This window comes from Emydura macquarii, unplaced genomic scaffold (assembly GCF_026122565.2).
Source record: "Emydura macquarii macquarii isolate MOO-44397 ecotype Brisbane River unplaced genomic scaffold, CSIRO-AGI_Emac_v2 contig_2422, whole genome shotgun sequence".
Classification (NCBI taxonomy): Eukaryota; Metazoa; Chordata; order Testudines; family Chelidae; genus Emydura; species Emydura macquarii.
In genome coordinates, this window is record NW_027132559.1 from 19,198,435 (window position 1) to 19,220,936 (window position 22,502).

General features: G+C 43.1%; 1 protein-coding gene across 5 annotated transcripts in view; it reads right to left on the reverse strand.

Annotated features, from left to right (window-relative positions):
* The window catches only part of CCDC126 (coiled-coil domain containing 126), a 28,846-nt gene that overhangs the window by 918 nt on the left and 5,426 nt on the right, over window positions 1-22,502 (reverse strand). For 2 of the 5 annotated variants that reach the window (XM_067562067.1, XM_067562066.1), the window contains exons 2-3: window positions 2,864-3,005; window positions 1,853-2,253 (exon numbers count right to left, since the gene is read on the reverse strand). In XM_067562067.1, the coding sequence (XP_067418168.1) occupies window positions 1,853-2,090 (238 nt within the window). In that variant the 5' untranslated portion in view covers window positions 2,091-2,253; window positions 2,864-3,005. Of the gene's footprint in view, window positions 1-1,852; window positions 2,254-2,863; window positions 3,006-5,167; window positions 5,265-6,364; window positions 6,868-7,380; window positions 7,510-7,777; window positions 7,962-22,502 lie in introns of those variants that run through there. The other 3 variants (XM_067562064.1, XM_067562065.1, XM_067562063.1) reach the window with 3 other exon arrangements.

Sequence of the window (22,502 nt, forward strand, 5' to 3'; positions counted from 1 at the left end):
AGGGTAATATTCCGGACTTAAACCAACAACAGCAGTATAGAGAAAATAAATGTAACCCATATAACATCTGGCACTGGGCAGCATTAGAAAGCACTTATGTTTTTCCATCCTAGAAAAGATGGATCTTAATTATTTCCTTCTACAGCTCCTTTCCAATTATTCTACCAGTTCAGAACTTGCTGTCTGCCACAAGCAACAAGGTAAAGCATTAATGTAATACACAATGTAATTCTTAAAGCAGAAAAAAATGATAGTTTCTCTATTTTAAAATTCTTGGATGTAAAGATTTAGCCTTAAATTGATCTAAAACAAATTCATAAGGAGCTTATCCATGTACTGAAAAAAGGAGCAGGGTGGAAGAGAACCCTACTGATATTATTAAAATGGTTTATCGATGTGTGGAAAAGAAGGACACCAAACAGGCAGGACTACTAAGCAGTAATCAACATTAATTCAACAAAACATTCAACACTTTGATGTACCTATTCTTTCAAAATTAATTTATTCATTTCCTCCGAAGCGGAGAACCATCTAGCCTTACCAAATTCTTTAGTTTTGCAAAATTCTTCATTAATCTACATTTCTTTTATTCTCTCAAACCAAACCTTAGAGGAGTCTGTGTCAGTGAAGAAACTAATAAATTTTACTGTTTTAAATGTTTCAAATAAATTCCTTTGCATATAACCAAGGAATATAGATCCAGTTATAAATGTACTTCCTCCCCCCCCGTTAAAGTGTCTTATTGAGTTAAGGGTTTTGACACTTTAAAATATTGGGTCTGACCTACACACACTGAAAGAAAGAGAGGTTTACCCTCAACTAGCATTCCTTCTAGGGAGGCAGTAAATATAGTAATGAGTCTCTCTGTATGCAAAATCCTAATTTATCTTCCTTTTAAAACTAATTCATGTTTAAGTCTTGTATTATGTATGTTCTCACATAAGATTTTGTTTTGTTTTTGTTTGCATAACAATACAGGCAGGCAATTCATTTCTTCTTTCTAGTTCTTAGAAATTTAAGTCTGGATGAAGACTAGAGAATAGCATAGGAAATTTAAGTAGATTGTATTTGTGAAATTGCAGGTTAGGATGCCTAGACAAATCATGAGGCTGGGGTTGCAGAGATTAAGATATTACATTCTTGAAGTGAGAACTCTTCAACGTTTACATTAAACACATTTCAATAATTAAAGTACACACAGATCTCTCTTGCATTCTGGATGAACATGGGCTTTAGTCATTTAGCAGGTGCACAGGTACAGGGCACAGTAGCATCAAATCAGAGGAAAATATGGTGATGGAACACCATGAGGCTCAAGATTTGGAGCACTCTGCTGTCTAACTGCCATCTGTAAAATAAGGGTAAGTTTCTGCTCCACCACTCCAATTCTATCATCACATTTGCTTCTCATTGTTTGTTAATAGTGAAAGAGAGGAAAATTAAGGAAATAAAAGCAGTAAAAAGGTAGAAATAACACACAAAGTGACAGTGCTTGGGTAGTGAAGTGTTTTAATTTTACATTTAATTCCTACATTATGAAGGTATTTTTTCATGTTTCTGTGGAGAAAATCCCCTAGAGCTCTATTTGCAGTTGGTGGAGAAACAAGACAGCCTAATATTGATGCTGACAGTCACATTACTATAATACATACAGCTATGTTTAAAGGACAAGTGTTAAAATAAGTTATGCCTCACCTTGAAATTAAGCCCTATCAATGAGCGAGCAAACACAGTCAGCACATAAAAAAATTCTCTGAAGAGTTCCAAGTACCATTTAAAATAAGATTTAAAAGTTATACCAAAGGCAGTTTAGAACAAAAAGGTTTGTGTAGCCATGTTTATTTAATCTTACCATATCCTGCCATTGAGGCTCCATTACCACCGTTCATTATGTTCTTATTTTCTTCTGCCAGTGCTTTCACATATCTTTTACTTAAATCTAGTATCTGTTCACGCAATTCAGCACTGCTTTGGTGCCTTGGATGCTGAAAAGTGTAGCGCAGCAACATCAAGCCCCAAATGAATCCAAACACTAGCAACAAACAACTCAGTTTCTGGGACATGCTTTTTCTTGAAAATGTTAAAAACATTTCTGATGAAGAAGGCAACAAATGAGTCTCAATTTCAAGAAAAATAATTCAACTTGAAGTTGTCATGGTATTTACATATTAGTCAAAAGAAAGATCTTCACCAAGTAACAAATCTTCTGGATGGACCATCTTAAACACATTTTCTCCATGTCAGTCTTGATTCCTAAATTTGAAATATTACATGATTATTCAAAATGTTCATTCATTGGGAAAGAGAAAAAAAACAGTTTTCAGGTTTATTAATATTGGATATTCTAGAAATTCTTTGTGGATTCATATCTGTTCAGAAACATACCTATCCACCTCACCTACTTCTACAGCTTTGTCTTTTAGCTTTTTTGCCTCAAGTCAAAGCTTCGGTGACTCCATCATTGCTTTAGTTTTAAATTACTACAATTATAGTAAACTTTTAAAAGTGCACTTGGGTTCAATCTCAAGAAGCATGTGTAATCTAATAGAAATCTGTAAAATTCTTCCTTTTAGAAACTATTCAGTTTGTAAGCAATATTTTCTGGGTTGTTTTTTATATTGGCATATTTTCACCAAAAAAATACTTGCAAATTCATAAACTATTGCTTATTCCCCACTGAAAGTCACAGAGCTATGGTGAAACTCAAACAGGAAATCTATTTAAACTAAGTTTCTTGGTCAAGGTCCTCATTTGTTTTTGTACAGTGTCAAACACATTGTCAGTGTCTTAATAAAAAATAATGAAGTTACACCTGCTTATAGCACAGTGGCTAATAATTATCCATTTATTATATAATCCTTACCATAGCAACCAATTTTGATACCATTACAGATTAGGACTTCAGGTGGGACGTGATCAGCAGGAACATATCAGTAAGTTATAAACCAAATATCCAACTTCTGAGGGTGTGGAGTAGTACCAGCCATACATCTTCAGAGAAGGCTCTGCATGTCAAGCAAAGTTTATTCAAATAAAGTTCTGCATATTAGGTTAAGACCAAAATTTTCAAGGAGGAGCCTAAAGTTGAGCACTTAAATTTATGTATTTAAAGTGCCTAACCATAAGCACACAATAATACATTTCACATACAGAAAGTCACTTCTGTTTGAAAGCCAGGTGAAGATTTCTTCTTTTAAGCAGGTATTTTGCCTTTTAAAATCCCTTTTTACAATCTAAGTATTTGCTCTCTACAGTATCCTGTGGCCATGACTACCACAGCTTAATGTGTGAAAAAAATATTTCCTTTCATAAGTTTTGAATCTGCCATCTTTTATTTCATCAAAACATCCCCTTGTTTTGTGTCATGACAGGGAAAACAGATGCTCTAGATCTACCTTTGATATATTTTTATCATGTCCCCTCTTATTTGTCTCCTTTCTAAGCTAAATAAACCTAGTCTTTTCAGCCTCTCTTTACACGAGTTTTTCCCCATGCCTCTAATCAAGTATCACCCTTCCCTGGACCCCTTCCAAGTCTGCAATATCCCATTTGAGATTAGGTAACCAGTACTGCACATAATATTCTAGGTGAGGCCTCAACATTGATTTATATAATGGCATAATATTTTCCATATTATTTTCTACCCTGTTCCATAGGCATCTTAACGTCTTAGCTTTCTGGACCATTGCTGCACATTGAGTCAAGGTATTCACTGAGCTGCCGACACCAATGTCCAGGTCCCTTTCTTGAGTTGTCACAGTTAATTTAGAATCCTCTAAAAGTATAAGTAGTAAAAATTTCTCTCTCCAATGTGCATTACTTCTGACACAGCATACTGGCCCAATAGAAGAATTTTTTTTTTTTTTTTAAATCTCACAGTAGGTATTAAAGACACAAGCCAGTGCTTTCACTTCCACGGGAACCATCCTTACTAGCTTGACTAGATGAGCTGGTCAATTTAACTTGTAAAGCCAGGATCACATTATAAAGCAGCTAAATATGGGGACCATAATGGTTTGAGTGATAAAGTGTTTTGTCGTTTGTAACACACGCAAGGCTCAGTAATATAATCAAGATAAAACTGCCACCCCTTCTCCCTTTCCATGATCATAAGGGCAAAACAGATTGTTTCAATGGGAAAAATTTGAAAAAACTTAAATAACTGATTTTGGCACTATTTTATGCTAAGTTAATAACCACATTTTACACTAACAAAGCACTATTAATCTCAAAAGATCCCAAAGTCCTTCATAAATGTTACATGAGAATCACTTCCCCTACACTTGGATGGAATGTAGCAGCTATCTAACAGTGAACAGCCCTAACAAGAATGTTTAGAAGAGGAAGTGAAGACTCCTCTTCACATCCAAATGAAAAGATACGACTTATTCCATGCTACAAGATTTCATCCACATCTGAAAAGGGTTGTGCATGCTAAACTTACACAAAGCTGAACACATTTTAGCAGTCAGTTTAGATCAGGGCCAGTCGCATTTAGCATCATCAGCTAACTATTAAACCCCCAAGAAGCCATGATAAATTTTATTGTAAATCATCTGCTGACAATCTTCAGCACCCATTAGTCTTCACATATTGAAGACAAGGCCTATAGCAATTTAGGTAGACAACATGTCATTACTCAAGTTATATAACTTGACAGGATACAAGGATTAACACTCTGAAATCTTGTGAAAAGTGTTATGGGATTTTTAATACAAGTGATCATGACCTCAGTATCTCTCTCCAGTGAAAGATGTCACTTCTAGCAACAGAGTGACCTTCAATTCCTTGCCGAACCATTTGATCAGAATTGGCTCAGAAGGAACAACACAGCTTCCCACTGAATCAGCAACCAGTTAGAAGCTAGGATGAGTTGTTTTTGAGGAAAAGGAACACAAGGTCCAGACAATAGAAGTGCAGTTTAAATGCACTGCCTATTAAGATTTTGGGGAATATCCCCGTTTATTAGACCAGAGAAACTCAAATCATTGAATAAATTCTCAGAAGCTGTAAAACAACTGCAAATAAGTTAACTAATTAGACATGAATACACAATGTAGGAAATAAGAAGGAACGAGGCCAATGCAACTTTGGGCTGTGTACACAAGGGAATCACATCCTGAGGGTCCAAATGGGACAAGAGTAGTGGTAATTCTCCATGTTCTACCTACAAACCAAAATCCACATGTTCATGACACCAAGATGAAATGCCACTCAAACTGGATTGCACTCATCTTCATATTGTTCCTCTTGTTTCTTGTATACTTTAATCAGAAATAAAGTAGTAAGTAACCAGTGGTAATATATAAATCATCATATTTTAGCTCCAGAGGTAATACTACATTGAAATTAACTGAAGCAACTCACACCCCTCAGAAATGTGTACTAAAACTCATCAGTTTACATCTGTTCACATTCTGAAGATGGTCTTGGCAAATATAACACCAACAGACCTTATTTTTCAAAGTGAAAACTGGATTGTGGAGCACAAGATTGGAGCCACCAAGAAAAATTACTAAATTGCTGTAAATTGGCACAAGTAGACACCAGATCATGTCACAGAACAGGGAGAAAATCCCTCTGTATATCACAACTGGAAAATTATATTCCATTCTAGTTATCTGTATCTTTCCGATAATGAGGTACAGAAAAAGGAGTTTAGAGAACAGTAGCAAGATTGATTAAGAAACTGGAGGGAATAATTTATAGAGAAAGTTTTTTAAAAAAAGTATATCTGGGTTAAACAGGAGACATGATAATCTATAAATATCAGAAAGGTTACACTCCAAGGGAAAAGAAAAGTTATTTAAGGTGGTATAAGGGATTACAACTAGGAATAATTGAATAAGATTTTAAAAGTGAAAGTTTAGGCACAATATAGACAGACAGACTGATGACAGTGTGGTACAGTAAGCTGTAGAATAGCATCCTAAGCAGTAACAAAAGAGTCATCACTTAAAAATGATTTCTATGATTTTCTGGTAAGTAATATGCTTGGACCCTATGAAAGTTAGATTGGGTCCTTACAGCACAGCAAAAACATTAGTTTTGCAGAGACACAGCAGCCATAGTATAGTTCTCAAAGTTTAGGAACTATACGGGGTAAACATAGTGATTCTATAACAAATGCAGAAGGAAACACCACCAAAGTATTTTCAAGGAAACACCAATCTATGAACTCTGAGTGAATTCTATACTTGGGTTGTAAAAGAAGAGAAGGTGGCATTTGATGTATCATTCCCTCAATTCCTCCCTAGTTTTGCCCAAAACAACTCAATTTAAAAACACTCAGACAGATATGATATAAGAAAAACTTAGTTTTATATTTAAACTTAGCCACAGAAGAGTGATAGCACTTCCTTACCTCACAGAGGGGTTGAGAGGATAAATACGTTAAAGATTGTGAGGTTCTCAGGTACTATGATAATGGGAGCCATATAAATACCTAAAATTGATAATCATCAGACCTTGTGGCCCCAAGAAGGCAATTTAGTAAAGTATACATTTTTAACAGTGCACAACATATAGTAAAACGCTGACTCACTCCAAGACAACTCAGGGACATTGCAGTACAGGTGTGCAGTGGGGTGATCCATGCTAGAATAAGGCTGAGTCACAGAAGCTACCTCCCATGGAACACTACACTGAGGCACTGGTAGGAGAGATCAGTAACAACCTCATTACAAGCACACAGGGGACACTGCATTAGTATCAACAACAGGAATTTGAGAGGGGAAAGGGATTGCTCCTGCCATCAGCATCCAAGCGCTCACACAGTCCAGTACCCAGAACTGCTGCAATAGGACAAATCAGAGCAAAAGCGGCTCATTGCATGCACAGGCAGGGTGGGGAGAAAGGAGAAGAGAAAAGAACATGTCCTGGAACAGGGAGGCATCTACAGAGAAGAATCAAAATAAGATGCTGATGTAAGACATCATCCTCAGCTTACTCAACACCTGCCACCCCTCCCTCCCCAATTATACCAAACTCCGGGCCACGGGCATTCTCAGACTCACACTCACATATGTCCCAGTTCACAGAGCTCACGCAATGACCAGATCCCCACCCCGCCACTTACCCGCAGTGATTTAAACCCCTGTTATCACGTCATGTCCCCAATTCCTCACACGTGCACAGGGCAGCCCTGCTCTCATCTCCCGACCCCTGTTCCTCTCTAGCACCCAGACACCAGCGGGAACAGGGCAGACCCTGCCACGGCCCCTCTCAACCACCCCCCTGGGGCAGGGGGCTCCTTCCCTCATCCTCTGGGGCACGGAGCAGCCGCGGTCTCCCCCCGGGCATAGGGCCGCCCCTGCCTCCTCCCATCCCTGCCCCGACACAGCGCCAGCCTCCCCCTCACGCCCCCCGGGCCGCCCTTACCAGCAGAGGCTCGAGCGCCCACGGCGTCAACGCTTTCGCCTCCTCCCGACCTGGCTGACAGGCACAACCCCGGCTCCGCGCGAGCCGCTTCCGCTCATCCCTCCAGCCCCGCCCCCGAGCCCGTCCGACCCCCAACGCAGCGAATGCCGGGAAAAAAAAAAAAAAGGAGGCCGTAGCTTTCGCCGAGCCCCTCCCCCCCGGTGCCGAACGCAGGGGGCCCAGTCTGTTCCTCTGCGCGCGCGCCCGGGGAAGGGTGTGGGCCGGACTAGTCCCGCGTGTCTCGCTGCAGGGTTCCCCGGGGCCTCGCTCTCGCTCGCTTAGTAACTGAGCCCTGGCCTGGCCGCAGTGCGAGAGGCGCCTCCACACTGCAGGGTTTGCTGGTTCTCCTTGCGCTTACCTTAGGCCGTCTCTGATCTGATTGCCTGTACGCGCGTTTGTGTCTGTGTAGCAAGCTCGGGAGCGGAGATGCCAAGCTGCCGGCCTGGCTCCGATACCTAGGGTAGCAGCCTTACCCTGTGTAGGATCTTAGCTTTCATATACGTGTCTGACCCGCAGGGCTTTATCACCCGCCGTGATTCCTGCGTGGGAGGAGTTAACCTGAAACAATGGCTCAGCCGGAGTTTAACTCCCACAAGCCCTAATAGTCTCAGACTATGTGCACACAACAAACTGGACAATGCAAGTTACATCATCATGCAGCCACCAAAGCTGTATCACCCTTAGGTGTGTGTAGCAGTGGCTATTTGCGTTGATGCTGCAACTACTCAGCAGTAGGGGTGCTGGCTTAAAGTGGTTTCCATTATATGCAAGGTTTACAGTTTTGTTCAATGGCTCTCAGCACCTCCACTATAAGAATTGTTCCAATGCCACTGCTCAGCAGTGGTCTGTGGGGCACTGGTAAGGGCTCTGCCAAGTGTGGCATGCAGTTCATTGTAAAAGCAGCAGTCTGTGGTGCAGCACCAATATTGTTGGCCTCCCTGGTCTTCTGATACTCCTGCCACAGGTCTTTCACTTTCATGTGGCACTACTGCTGATCCCTGTTGTAGTCTTTTGCTGCATCTCTTGTGCAATCTGTTGATAGATTTCTGTGTTTATACAGCTGATCTATAGCTGTGCTTGCAGGGCTGCTTCTCCTCACAGGGCCCTGCCTCCTCTCTGCTCCAAGCAGGAGCGTGACTAGTGCATGGAGCCAGCATGGTCGGTTGGGGAATTGCACACAGCAAGGTGAGCTACTAGGTGTGCCCTCCAGTGTGGGCAAATAGGAAAAAGCATTTAAAAAACACAGGGAGACTTAAAGGGAGGAGGGTTCTGGTCTCTGTGACCTGTAGAATGTAAAACTGTGATCATAGTGATCACTGTTGCAGGGAATGCAGCATCATGAGATAGATGCTATAGTATTGTTTGGGTTGATACAGATCATGCAGTGTCAACAGTCACACTGCATCGACTTCAGTAGATCAACCATGGCTCCATGCCATTTCAGTGAGGTGGTTTTACTGCATTGCTGTAATGGGCCACTTATGTCGGCCACAGACAAATTGCATTGTAGACACATGCCCAAATAGTTTGACACAAGACACCTTACATCAGCCTACCTTAGCAGTGTAGGCCAAGCCTAACTATTTTATGATCACCCCCCTAACTGACATAGCTATGCCGACAAAACTTTTAAATGTAGATTAGACCAGGTATGAATGTTCTTATTTTGAAATAAAAAATGCCTTATTCTGAATTAGCTTAATTTACAGTTAATTACATGAATTCAAAATAAACCACTCTCCCAAAACGAGAGCATCCATGCAGGGAGTTAATCAGAAATAGATATTCTTTCAGTAGCATCCTAGCCCTGTGTGTGCACCACTTGAGATGCACAGACACCCCATGCGCCTTTGATCGGAGATTGTCAGCAGCAGTGCTTGTTCAGTCGGTGCATGCACCCTAGCTATCCTTGTGCCCCATACTGAAAGTATAGAGTGCAGCTACAGATAAGCCACCCACAGTTCATTCTTGGCTGCCCTGGCCAGAGACGGAACATTTGTTGTGATTCCAGATATGACTACTCATTATTCTTAGTGTTTTTTCTTTTCTTAATTAATAGTTTTTATTAGTTTATTTAGTTAGTATTTTATTTATACTGAGGGTTCTTTTTTCCATTGGCCAAGGCTTCTGTGGAGGCTTCAAATTATCTTAGTACCAAGAGTTCTAAATCAAAGTTCTCAGGCTCATCTAAGACATGCAGTACCTGCCAATTGGCACGGAAGCCTCATGACTAAGCTGGTACAGACTCCAGAGATTCCACACCAAAGAAGTCAATGCCCCCTGTGGCATCAACTACATTTTCTATACCTCAACCAGCAGTCCCCCAGATGTCAGTACCTCCTGCACATTTCTTGCAAGCCTCCACACCTGCAGCCCACCATGTTTCCGCCCAACGGCACCTGGTACCACAGGAGTTCAGGTTTTCCAGTGATTTGTTTGTCTCCGATGAACCTGAGTCTCCTTTACTGAGCTAAAAGTCACACTCTGGTAGCGCACACTGTGTGTCTCCAGTACCTTGCCTATCACTGGTACCTCTTTATTCCCTGGTACATGTCCCTACAGAGAGAGAAATCATCACTTCTCCATCTGTTCCTCCATTAGACTTTCAGATTTCTGTCCAGGACTCTTACAATTTCTTATCCAAACCAGCCACTCCTGAACCTACTCCAGCGAGGGATGCGTCAAGGCTTGGATGATCTTGACCTGCTCAGCACCCTCTTTGGTACAATCAGTCCTAGATGCCTCCCCCATTCCCTTATGGTCCCCCCCAAAGGCTGTTTACTGTCCAGGATTCTCCAAGGTACCCAGTAATAACAGACACACTCCAATTCTCTCCATTCCACCTCTGCAATCTCCACTGTGGGAGGAGACATTTGAGGAGAAAGAAAGGAGGGCTGATGAGGAGGCTACCCCGCAGATTAATATTCTGTTGTCTTCCCTTGATAAAGTTATTATGCCACCTTCATCTACAGTAGATAACTTTAAACAATTTCAGGATTTGATGAATAATGGCAGACACTCTTCAAATCCCATTGGAAGAAGTCCAAGAGACTCAGCACCCGTTGCTGGACGTTCTTCCCCCACAATCTTTATCACAGATAGCCCTTCCTGTAAACAAAGTGTTGTTAGAACCTGCTAAGACAGTTTGGCCAACTCTAGCCATTGCCCACCTCCAACAACTAAGAGGGCAGACAAGAAGTACTACATTCCAACTAGGGGTTCAGAATTTTTATTTTCCCATCCTGCTTCTGTCTTCTTAGTTGTGGACTAAGTAAATGAATGAAACAATCAACCCCATTCCAAGGCTACCCCACATGGTAACTATGAAAAGCTCTTAGATCTCTTTGATCACAAAAGTTACTTGTCTGCCCCCCCTGCAATTCAGGATTAGTAATACCATGTGATTCTGGGAAAATATAAGCACACTATCTATTCAAAATGTTATTCCTTTATTGAATACCTCCCACAGGAGCAGAGGGAACAATTTCAGGTCTTCATCGCTGAAGGACAGCTTCTTCAAGGACAACTTTGCAAGCTTCTCTCAATGCCACTGATACAGCTACCCACTCCATTGCCACAACTGTAGTCACAACATCACTCCTCAGGATTTCCACTCAGCATCCAGAACCCTGTAGAGGACCTCCCCTTTGATGGTTTTAAATTATTCAGCAAATCCACTGATGACTGCCTGCATTCACTAAAAAACTCTAAGATGACCCTTCATTCACAGGGCATATACACACACACAAAAAAGAGGCGATTTAGTTGGACTCAGACAGCTCAGAGATCCTGCCCAGCTCCGTTTCCCACATATCATTGGGTGCCAGTGCTATCTAAAAAGAAACCCGGAACGCAGAAGGGAAGGTTCTCAACTACTGCACCTGGATCAATGCAACAGCCACCATCTACAAAGCGGTTTTGGTTTGGTGGTTTTGGTGCTTCAGTTGAAGACCATGAACACCCCATGAAGTGTATCTGATGCCGTACCACCCTGCCCCCTAAGCATACGAGTAGCTGGCTGGTGCTTTTTTCCCCACGATGACTAGGGAGCTCACCCATTCTGTTGGTTCCTCAACTTTTTGTATTATATGCATTGCTTCCATCCTTGCAAGCTCAGCCTTGAGTTTATCACGGAGTGCAAATGGCACCTTTCTACACGGATGAATAACTGGAGGAAACTACTTGTTTATCCAGATTGTATGTTCACCCTGCAAGCAACCCAATCCCTGGAACAGGTCCTGGTATTCTTGAAAGAGTGTCTCATAGCCAGGTTCAGTATAATCTTGTAGTGAAAGCACTCTTTTTACCAGACTGAGTTTCTCACATGCAGCCAGGCCTAAAACTGCTTTCACGTCCTGTGGCACTACAATGAAAGGCAGCTTGTATATGGTGTTTTTATGGTTAATGCTAGCGATTCATCACCCCTGCACTGGTATGTTTGTTCCAGAATACCCAGTTACTTTTATGTTTGTTGGTCCCAGCTTAGGTCTTATTTTCAGTCTCTCATAATCTCATGAAGATAGAATATTAACCTGAGCTCCTGTGTCCAGTTTCAGTGGAATGATTGTTCCATTCACTGTCAGAGGCGGTATTCAGTCCCTCTCATTAGGCTTGCTTGATCCCAGTACATCTACAAAAATCTCCTCAATCACATTGTCAGTAACTAAATGCACTTGAATTTTCTGCCTTTGGGATCTGCAGCAGTTTGCAAAATGATTAAGTTTCCCATAGTCATGGCAGAGTTTCCCTTAGGTATTTGATGGCAGCCTTCAACTACCTGAAGGGGAGGTTCCAAAGAGGATGGAGCTAGGCCAGAGATGGGCAGACTATGACCTATGGTCCACATACGGCCTGTCTGAGCATTTCACCAGGCTCGCTCCTCCCTGTTAGTCTCGCCCCTTCCTTCCCCACCCTTCTCTCACCACATGGGCCCAGAGGCACCCTGACTGGAGCCACTCCTGGCCCCATGCAGCGGCCGCCCCCCCATGCAGTCCCACCCCTTCCACACCAGCAAGGCCAAGCAGCGCTCTGATTGGAGCCGCTTCTGGCCCCAAGCAGTGCCACGTGGCGACGGCTCCCCCAGCACAGCCCCGCCCCTTCCCCCCACCCCAGATGTGGCCTTCAGGCCAAAAAGTTTGCCCACCCCTGAGCTAGGCTGTTCTCACTGGTGGCAAATGACAGAACAAGGAACAATGGTCTCAAGTTGCAGTGGGGGAGGTCTAGGTTGGATATTAGGAAAAATCTTTTCACTAGAAGGGTGGTGAAGCACTGGAGTGGGTTACGCAGGGAGGTGGTGGAATCTCCATCCTTAGAGGTTTTTAACGCCTGGCTTGACAAAACCCTGGCTGGGATGATTTAGTTGGGGTTGGTCCTGCTTTGAGGAGGGGATTGGATTAGATGACATCCTGAGGTCCCTTCCAACCCTCATCTTCTCTGATTCTTTCCTTTTCCAGTCAGGAGCATTTCTAGTAGCTCTCTGTGTGTGTGGAGCTGTTCAGGTTGGATGCTCGCAAAGATAGGCTAGTAGGTGTGCTTGCCAACATGGGCAATCAGGAAAAGAGATTTAAAAAATACTCTGGGAGTCTTAAAAGGGGTCACACGCTTTTAATTTGTGCCTCCTGTGCAGTAGAGTCAAAATTGTGACTGGACTGACCGCTGTCATGGGGACAAGCGCATTGTGGGACAGCTGCTGGAGGACTGTCAGGGTTGACACAGGTAATGCAGTGTCTACATTTGCACTGCATCAACCTAAGAAGGTCAACCATGCTTCTCTGTTGTTTATGGAGATGGTGTTATTGCATTGCTGGAAGGGAATGCTTACATCAGCGGGAGATAAATTTAGTTGTAGACAGGTGCACAACTAGATCAAAACAAGTTGACTTAGGTTGACCTAACTTTGTAGTGTAGACCCAGGCCTAAGGCCACTTTACTTCCGAATGAGAGCATCCATGCAGATGTTAATTGCACTTTAACTATGGGGTTGCACACTTCATAGCTTCAGTAGGCCAAGCTTGTTGCACACACCAGGGCTCCTTGCATCCTCCATTCCCTCCTCCTTCCCCCGCCCCCACACACAATCTCTCTGTGTACCATCCTCCCTTTCATTTTAGGGATTCTTTGGAACTTCTCTGACCTCTCCTTTATGCCTGGGTCTCTTTGTGTCCCACATTCCTTTGTGCCCCCAGACCAGGGGCTCTGTGTGACACCCATTTCCACCTCACCCACATGCCAGGGTTCCCCAGTCTCCTCCCCACCAGGGGTTCTGTGTGCCCCTATTCCTCTCCTCTCATACCAGGGTCCTCTGATCTCCCCCCTGCCACGGGCTCTGTGTTCCCCCATTTCTTCCCCATACCAAAGGCTCTGTGTGCACCCTCAGTCCTCCCTTCACCCATTCCAGGGTCTCCCATGCTCTCCCCATACCCTCCTTCCCCATGTACCAGCATTCTTCATTCTTCTCCATGCCAGGGACTCTGTGTGCACTCCTATTGCCCCCTTTCCCCTGTTGAGTTGAGAGTAAGGCCTTTGAAACCTCAGCCAACTAATGTACTTTAACTTTACATCTTTAGTTTATTTCTTGTAATTTTCTTGAGTGACCTGATGCAGATGAGTCCTTCAGTTTAGCTTAATCAATACAACTATTTATGTTGAGTTCATTCATACAATTATACTTGAAACATTGCTTGTGTCCACACAACAGCATGTTATACTGATGTAACCCTTCTGCCAGACCAAGTCAGCAGCAGCAAGGGCCGCGTTCTATGTCTAGGGGTCCCTGTCAATGATACAACACCAAACTGGCTCAAGCCCCCACCCAGTCACCTGGGAAATCACACACTATCCCCCGGGTGCCCCCAAAGGGCAATACTTCCCCCTCTTGCAAGCACAGAGTCTGAGTGTAGAAAGAAACCTTTAATAGCAAAAGAGAGGTAACACAGCAGTGGTTTGGGAAAACAGTGCAAACAGCATTCATGAACTTAATGAGCCAAACCCATTCCAGAGTACGGGGCATGTCCTTCGCCTCTCCCTTCCTTCTTTCCCCTGTACTGACCGTCCTAGGTGCAATGTCCACCTCTCAGGTGTGACTCACTCCCTATGTGGCTCCTGTTCGACACAGGCTTGACCAGGCCCCCTCTGCTGCTGTCTCCAACCGAGTCTCCAAGCACTGGCAGCGACCACGCCTGGCTCCCACCGACTGCACCTGGCTCCCACCAACCGCTGACACCAACCACACCTGGCTCCCATTGTTGACCACACCAGGCTGGCACTAACTGTGCCATCCCCCCTGCCAACCGGTGACCAGGCTAGCACCCCCTATGCTACCTTCTCACCAGAGTTGCCTGTTGCTTACTTATCTCTGTTAGTAGTTAGGCAAGGTTTCCCAGATCCTCTACTAAGTCTTAGTGATTTCAGCTCACAGGTAAACCATCTGCTGATACACCGGCATCAGCCCTGCTTTCATGAAACACAAAACACTCCAAGAGAAGTCATTAATTCTAACTTTTAAGGGGGGGTGTGGGAGGAGAGAAGGGGAGAGACTCACACCATACCTAGAAACAGCCCTTTAGCAAGGCTAGTACAATCCCAATAAGAGACTTCTCACATCTTTACTAAGCTGAAACATCTGTCCGCCATCCTTGTGAAGTTCTGTTTAGTTTAGGGTGAAGTGTTCTATCATAACAGACTAAGCACAGTTTTGCTGACATCTGTTCATACAACTGAAGGACAACATTTCATTACCCCAGCAGTTAACACAAAAGTGGTTTGAAGCCCAAAACCAGCCCTGCTAACCATTTCCCATTATGCTCAGCACCTAGGTGAATTATGCTAAATTCTTAATTGTACTCATGCAGATACAAAGCCTATGCAAATAAAGTGCCCCCCTTTACTCAGACACTCAGACCTTGTTCACACTGATATGTGTGGTGTGCACAGTGGGTAGGTATCCTAGGACCCCTCATAGGACCCCTACAGGCTTGCTGTAATCTAGGCAATTTTAACAACATACTGTGGAACAGGTACTGGCATCTGAAGAAGTTGTGGTCACCCCCCACCATCTCTTCCAATGTATCTCAGAACTCACCTGGCCCCCACACCATTTCCAAACTGCTCTCTGCCTGCATGGATGAGGCCCAGAGGAATGCAGCATTTATGTCTGTAATTATGACATGAAAACAGATTCTGTTATGCTGGACAGGCCACTGCACTTAGCCCAAAGTACTGACTAGACAAATCTGCAAACGGGGAGTTTCCAGAGAACACCACCTGCCTTCAAGTTGCTCAGGAATTCTTTTTTTATCTATTCTCTGAGCAATTACATTTGCTGAAATGATGTTTTGGGCACAGTTTTAGAGAATTTGCACTGGCGTAACTAAACCGTCTTAAAAGCAATCTCGTTATATTAGTGCAAATTGGCCTGAGTTGCTTGACTGAGTTGCTCATCCACGGGTAAGATTGCTTGACCACTGTCTGAGACCTAAGCTTCAGCAGCCTGACTGCTTTTTACATTTGGCAGAGACCAATAGATTGCCGAGTAACCTTGTGGTATCTGTTTCTGCACGCCACAGAAAATAATGACTAATGTGGGTTTGATACAACACAGCACATAGCTAGTTAGTTTGCAGCTGCACATAGATAAAGATGGACAAGGGCAAGAGTTTATTCATTTTATGTTAAGAGGCTAGTTTTCCCACCGCCTCTCACAACAGATGTTGTTTTGCTCCAGTTTATCATGGTGAGAACATGAATATTAGTTATTACTAACAATGAAGGATACAGAAAATGAAGGACATAAGAATGTCACCTAAGATAAGTGAATGAATGGATATTATGTAAAAAGGGTATAAAAAGCCACCACCCAAACAAGGGAGCATGCTTCACCGCCAGTTGATTCTGCAGGAAATGCTGCTGGCCTGATCAACTGGCGGGAATCCTGAAGACAGTCATTCCTTTTTACAGCCTCTGGAGTGAACACATAACTCCTTAGGTCTAGTGAGTATGGATGTGTCATAGTTAATTTTTGGCTTTGTATTGAACTAACTATCTAAGAAATCCTTGCACATTAAACCTTATTGATCTGCAACTCAAGTGTACCGTGTCTCACTGGTAACTTACACTGATCATAGCAAGTGCCCTGCAACACAAACCCCTAATGTAGATTCACTTCAGTTAGTGAATAAAACTTGATTGAGGTGAGGTTTAAATTCGTTTGTGTGTGTCTAAATTAGGGGTTTGCACCTATGTAACTAGATCAATTTTTAATGAATTTATTTACACTGCTGCAACTCTTCTAATATAGACAAGTTCATTGCCCATGTTTTCAGACACTTGTAACTTTTCCAAAAGTTTTTATTTTGCAAAAGATCTGGTCTCAACTGAAAAGTGATTTTTTGGAAAGTTTGAGGAAACTGGATACATTCATTGAGTTGAATGGACAAAATATTCTTTCTTGTGTCAATTTTTTAAAACTCTTTATCTCTATAGAGAATTCAGAAGTAACAATTTTAAAATACTGAGCTTTTTATTTAAATAGTCCTAAATGAGGAATGGTGGCTTTCCTAAATTGGAGGAGGGATAGTGAGGGAGGGAGACACAAGTGGAAAATTATAAACTAAAATATTTGGTAAATAAGCTTTTCAATGCAGAGATTGTCTTTGTCTTGTGCAATGCCAATAAATTGTTGCTAACACTACAATACCATATTCAGTAGTCATCTTTTAAGATTTTTAGTACAACCACTGAAGGTTCCCTTTGTGATATCAAGAAGAGGACAGAAGAACTGCAAACTCTGTCTGACAGATTTCTGGGGTGGAAGAGTGTCTCTTAACCTGATTTTTAAAGGTGCTGAGCACCTCCAGGTCTCCTTGCTTTGTACCTCTAAAAAATCAGGCCATCCATTGCAGTGGGTAACAATACTCCAGCATACCTAGAATTACAAGATTCACTTTATGGCAGCCTGGATCCCTGTCCTTGGCTGTGACACCTTTATGGACAGAGATTACAAACTCTGACTTCATCTGAGGGAATGTTATTCCTACCTGATTCCTCTTTCTCTCCAAAGCTAGTGATCAATCCTTTATTCCCATGGACCTGCATAGTCAGGTGCTGGTAACATCCACCCAAACCAATCACAATTATTTACATGCAATTTACATTTTATTTAAGAAAGAGGGTAAACCAATCTGAGTAAATCTAAATATGGGAAGCTGTGCTAATAAGGATCAGGCAATCTGTGTTACAAGTCTGTTCACGCTACAAGTGTAACTTGTATCAGGCTACCACTGTACTGTATCCAGTTTCCCTCTACTGCAGATGGGGTCTTATAAATTATTAACAGTTTTCATATTTGTTCATTTGGGCTGATAGTTATGCTCTTGTTGCTTTTTTCTATTATGAAGGTACAGTTATCACAGCATCAAATGATACACTCCTGTTATCCCAGACATGTGGGAAAATTGTCTTACTCATCAATATCAGCAAAACTGAATTCACCCCCATTTCCCTCAATCAGGTGTGAACTTCAGAGACTAATTTCATTTAAATAAACCACTTACTTGATGATAGTGTTATGCACAGGACATTTCTGTTTTAAAGACAAATTAAACGCTAAAGAAACTCATTAATACAAGGTTACTGACTTTTTTAAATGAAAGAATGGTCTTGCAGCAATCTCTCACAGGCATCTTCACACTTTGTTCCAGGACATCTCTTACCAATAGTATGTTCTCCCCAAATCAATGTGCATAGCCACTATCTTGTCCTCTCTTCAACTGTTTTCTTAAGGTTCACCTCTACCATACTAATAGTAAATGCTTAATAATCATGGTTAGGTATGTGGCCTGTTAGTGATTAATATCTCTTGTCCACTTAAAGAACAAAATCTTTGAAACTGCCAAACTGTATACCTAGTTAAAAATATATGCAGCTTTATATTTGTGTTATTGTAATCCCTGTTTTCCTCCTTTCCCACTCCTACCATTGTGTTCTATTACTCCCTATGCATTTATATTGTAAGCTACATGGGACAAGGACTATCATTTTTATTGTATGTTTGTATTGTGCGTAGCACAATTAAGTTGTATTCTGAGTGGGGTCTCTAGGTGCAACTGTAATACAAACAGTATATGACAACATCCTTTATAATATTATGTTATATTAAAAAGATGTATAAACAGGACTTGAAGCAAACTGTTACACCAAACTAGTATTTCCCCTACACTGCCTTTAACTGTCTTCCCTAGTTGGGCCATCTTTTATTTAGTAGAAACTGATATACATATTTAGTCAGTTTATTCCCAAAGAATGTATATTAACACTGCATTTGCACCAACTAATAGAATGAGAAACAGAAGCTTTGAGTATATGCATATGTTGAGTCATTGTTTGTTGTAATACTGTAGGAAACCATGGGTAAGTTGCTATAGGGAACAATAAAGGCAGACAGACAGCCTATGAAAATATGCAGTAGAGTTTACCTACAACTTTAAATGTGATTAGACATTTTAGGAATATATGCACTTAAAATCTTCACACTGATGCCTATGTTGGGAGCAAAGGCATATTTAGGGATAACAGAAGCCTGCTGTGGATTTTAAGAGTCTGTTCTGATAATGTTTAACAGCGTAAGCATAAGTAGAACTGTGTATGTGTAAAAATTGCAGAATAATCATGTTTAGCATTGCACATGTGTAAGAAATAGCAGAATAATCAAGTTTATGAGAACAAGAAAATATAAAGTAACTAAAAAGCCAGAAAAGAGCATTTTAAACTAATAATAAACTTGTACTTACAGGGGAGGAGAGTTAACATGGAAATAAGAGATTAATACATATGTACAAGAAAAGATAACAAAAAGTTATAAATAAGTTTGTGTAACAAAGAGCAGTTGAAGTTGTATTGTGTGGTGCTGGAGGTGACTGTGATGGGATCGTCCTAATGAGCTTCCCACTTGTGAGTAATTGATCAGTACTCTGAGTGTTTTGCCTTAATAAATCTTTGTTAGAGCCATCTGCTGAATAAGTGAATGTTAATCCAGCAACCTAAATCCATTCTTGTTTGTAGTGATTTAATTACAATATTTTTTAGGATCAGGGAAAAAGAGTACTATAACAAACTACATAAATCCTGTGTAATTTATTTTTATTTAATATTAAGTGACACACTTTATGAGAAAGGACTCCTTTATTTATGCCTTTGTGCTGAGAATCCAGAGTGGGGCATGTTACAGATGCTCTTTAGTACCGCTTTTTTGAGGCTGAAATTTGTCACCTGTCCAGAATGTTCTGACTTTCCAATGGTTTAATTAAAAATCATTTAAGGAGAGGTGAATCAGATTAAAATAAATGAAATAGAATAAGTGTTTCCGAGGGTCCATTCCTAAATTCATCCACAATAGTATACTGTGCTGAGAACAAACAATTTCAGTTCCTTTTTTCTGCTCCACTTTTGCATCTTATCACCCCAATTTAGCTTCTCCTCTCCAAGAATGACCTTCTGTATTGGGCTAGGCAAGTGAATTGTCTTGTCTGAAGGTATCACCCTGAAGCCAGGTCAGTCTGCTTTTAAAGACGCAGGGTTTATATAAATGACAAATGTTTAATTCATCCTTTACATTAATGGTACTCCATATCTAATATAAATAATGGACAGGATAATTAATTTGTCATACTCCTTTCCTCCCCCTTTACAAGGCCCTATCTTGATGGATCAAAAAGGTATGGTTCTCCATCAAATTATCTTAACACAACTGAAAAACCATTTCAACACTCGTTAAGACTGGATAATACATTTAGAGGCATGCTGACTGGCTATGTTGTAGCCTAGGCTGCAACACAGCCAGGTAAGATGCCTTCAAACTTGGTAGATTGCACCTTAACAAGAGTTAGAGGGACTTTCTGTTGTGTTAAGCTAACAATTGAAAACCACACTTTTTTATGTTTTGGTTCTTTGAGACAGGGCTTTGTCCATGTTGTAGCCTAGACACCAGCACAATAGTGTGGTGGGGGCTTCCTATCTGGTAGCCAGTTCCAAACTGCCAGCACCTGGACTTGGGGTGAAGGCCCTCCTACAGCCTTGGGTGAGGCAGATATTCACCCAGAAGTCACTCCAACTTATATCAGTAACAAGCTATCATATTTATCAGCAACAGTTAGCTTTATCAACAAAGTGTCTGAGTGCCTGTGAGCCTATGTCAGTCATGAGGATACATTTTTCCTGTTGGGCTCTAGCTGAATCTCGCATCTGGTGCTGCTTCACTGAAGCCACATGCTTAGGCTGCTCCTTAGCCCTGTTCCACCCCCCACAGTCCAGAGCTGAGACTCTTGGTCTGCTGTCTCCCCAGCAGCCAACTGCACATGCCCTTGCCAACAGTCCACATAAATCCTTCCGCAGTCCCAGGAGAGCTGGCTGTAGGAAGTAGGGGCAAAATTACCTGCCAGCTCTCTAGCCAACCAGAACACTTTGAGGGTGGAGCTAGAGCCCAGCTTCTTCCTGTTTGCTTACATATACACCTTCAACCACCAACACCAATCCCTCTGGAGGAAGAAGGGCAGGGCCTGTGCTGTCTCCACAGCCAGGTCCACGTCTTTCGCCTCCAGGTCTGCAGAGGCTCTTTTATAGTGCAGGTAGTCCGGCGTGGAGCCACTTGGCACACACCTTCCTCTGCCGTCTCCAAAAGCTCTGATATGACCGGCAGCTCTTTTATCTCCATCTGAGAGGTCTTCCGTAATACCTCTCCAAGCTGCCAATCTTCTATCAGGACTTCCTCTGGACCTGGAGGCTGGTCTCAGCCTCCAGGTCCGTTGCAGCTGCTGAGGAGGAGGATATCCTCGCGGAGCCCCTGCTATACAACCCCCAACTCCGTGTGCAGGTGGCGGAGGCCCCCTTGGTGCGACAGAGGTTGGTCCTGGAAGGAGTCACCAGGATCGGAGACCTCCTGGACTATGACTGGAGGGACTGAGTAGATCCCCAGGTGCTGGCTCATCGCACGGGGCTCTCCACTCTTCAAACCCTCTGGCGCGTACTCCAGGAGGTGAGGGCAGCCTTGCTTCCCGCTGCTTGGGTTTACCTCGAGCGGGTCCTGCGAGAGGGTGCTCCCCACCCGCCCCTCTGTCCTAGTCCTCCAGACCTTTTTATAGGGCCCCAGCCCCACGAGCCCCTCCCGCCCTCCTCCCCCGGTTGTCCCATCTCCACGAACCGAGCTGGCTGCGAGACTTGCAGCCAGTCTGTTTTTGAACGGCGCCGAGCAACCATCTGTACACACTCACGCTCCACACCCTTCACTTCCTCACCCTCGTGTCCCACCCAGACACCATGGGGCGGGACCTAATACCACCTGTGGAAGACGAGAAACCCCAGTGGGCCAGCCTCTATTCCACCATGACCCCACGGCCTGCTGGGGACATCAACTGGTGGCTCCTTCACATGTACTTGGTGCGATTCACCCCTCTCCCTGACACCTGCCCTTTCTTCAGCGTGAGGGGGACCCTGGAGCATGTTTACCTTGAGTGTGCTAGGCTGCAGTCCCTGTTCCGGCTCCTCCAAAACCTCTTGCTGAGGTTCTGGCTGCACTTTTCCCCGCACCTGTTCCTTTATGCGCACCCCATCCATGGCCCCACAAAGTCGCAGGACCTCCTCATCAACCTCCTCCTAGCGCTGGCCAAAGTGGCCATCTACAACACCAGGGAGAGGAGGTTGGCTGAGGGGATGGCCTGCGACTTTGGGGCCTATTTCCATTCCTCTATCTGCTCACACATCTGGACAGAGTTCCTCTGGGCAATGTCCGCTGGCTCCCCAGACACATTCAGGGAGCAGTGGACACTGTCCAGGATTCTCTGCTCAGTGTCCCTTTCTGGTTCCCTCTGTTTGACCCTTTGACCCCCACACCCATTCCTGTTTTTTCATTCGTTGTGCCCCATATTCAGTTGAGTCCTAGGCCCAGTGACTCCTCCCCTTAGGCTGTGGGAGGGGCCTTTAGCAGTGGGCTGGCTCGTGCCCGCCCACTTCACAGAACCCAAATAGTACCACCAACACCAATCAGGGCTCTGGGGATTAAGCTAGGTTTCACAGCACTGTTGTTGATCTGTGGA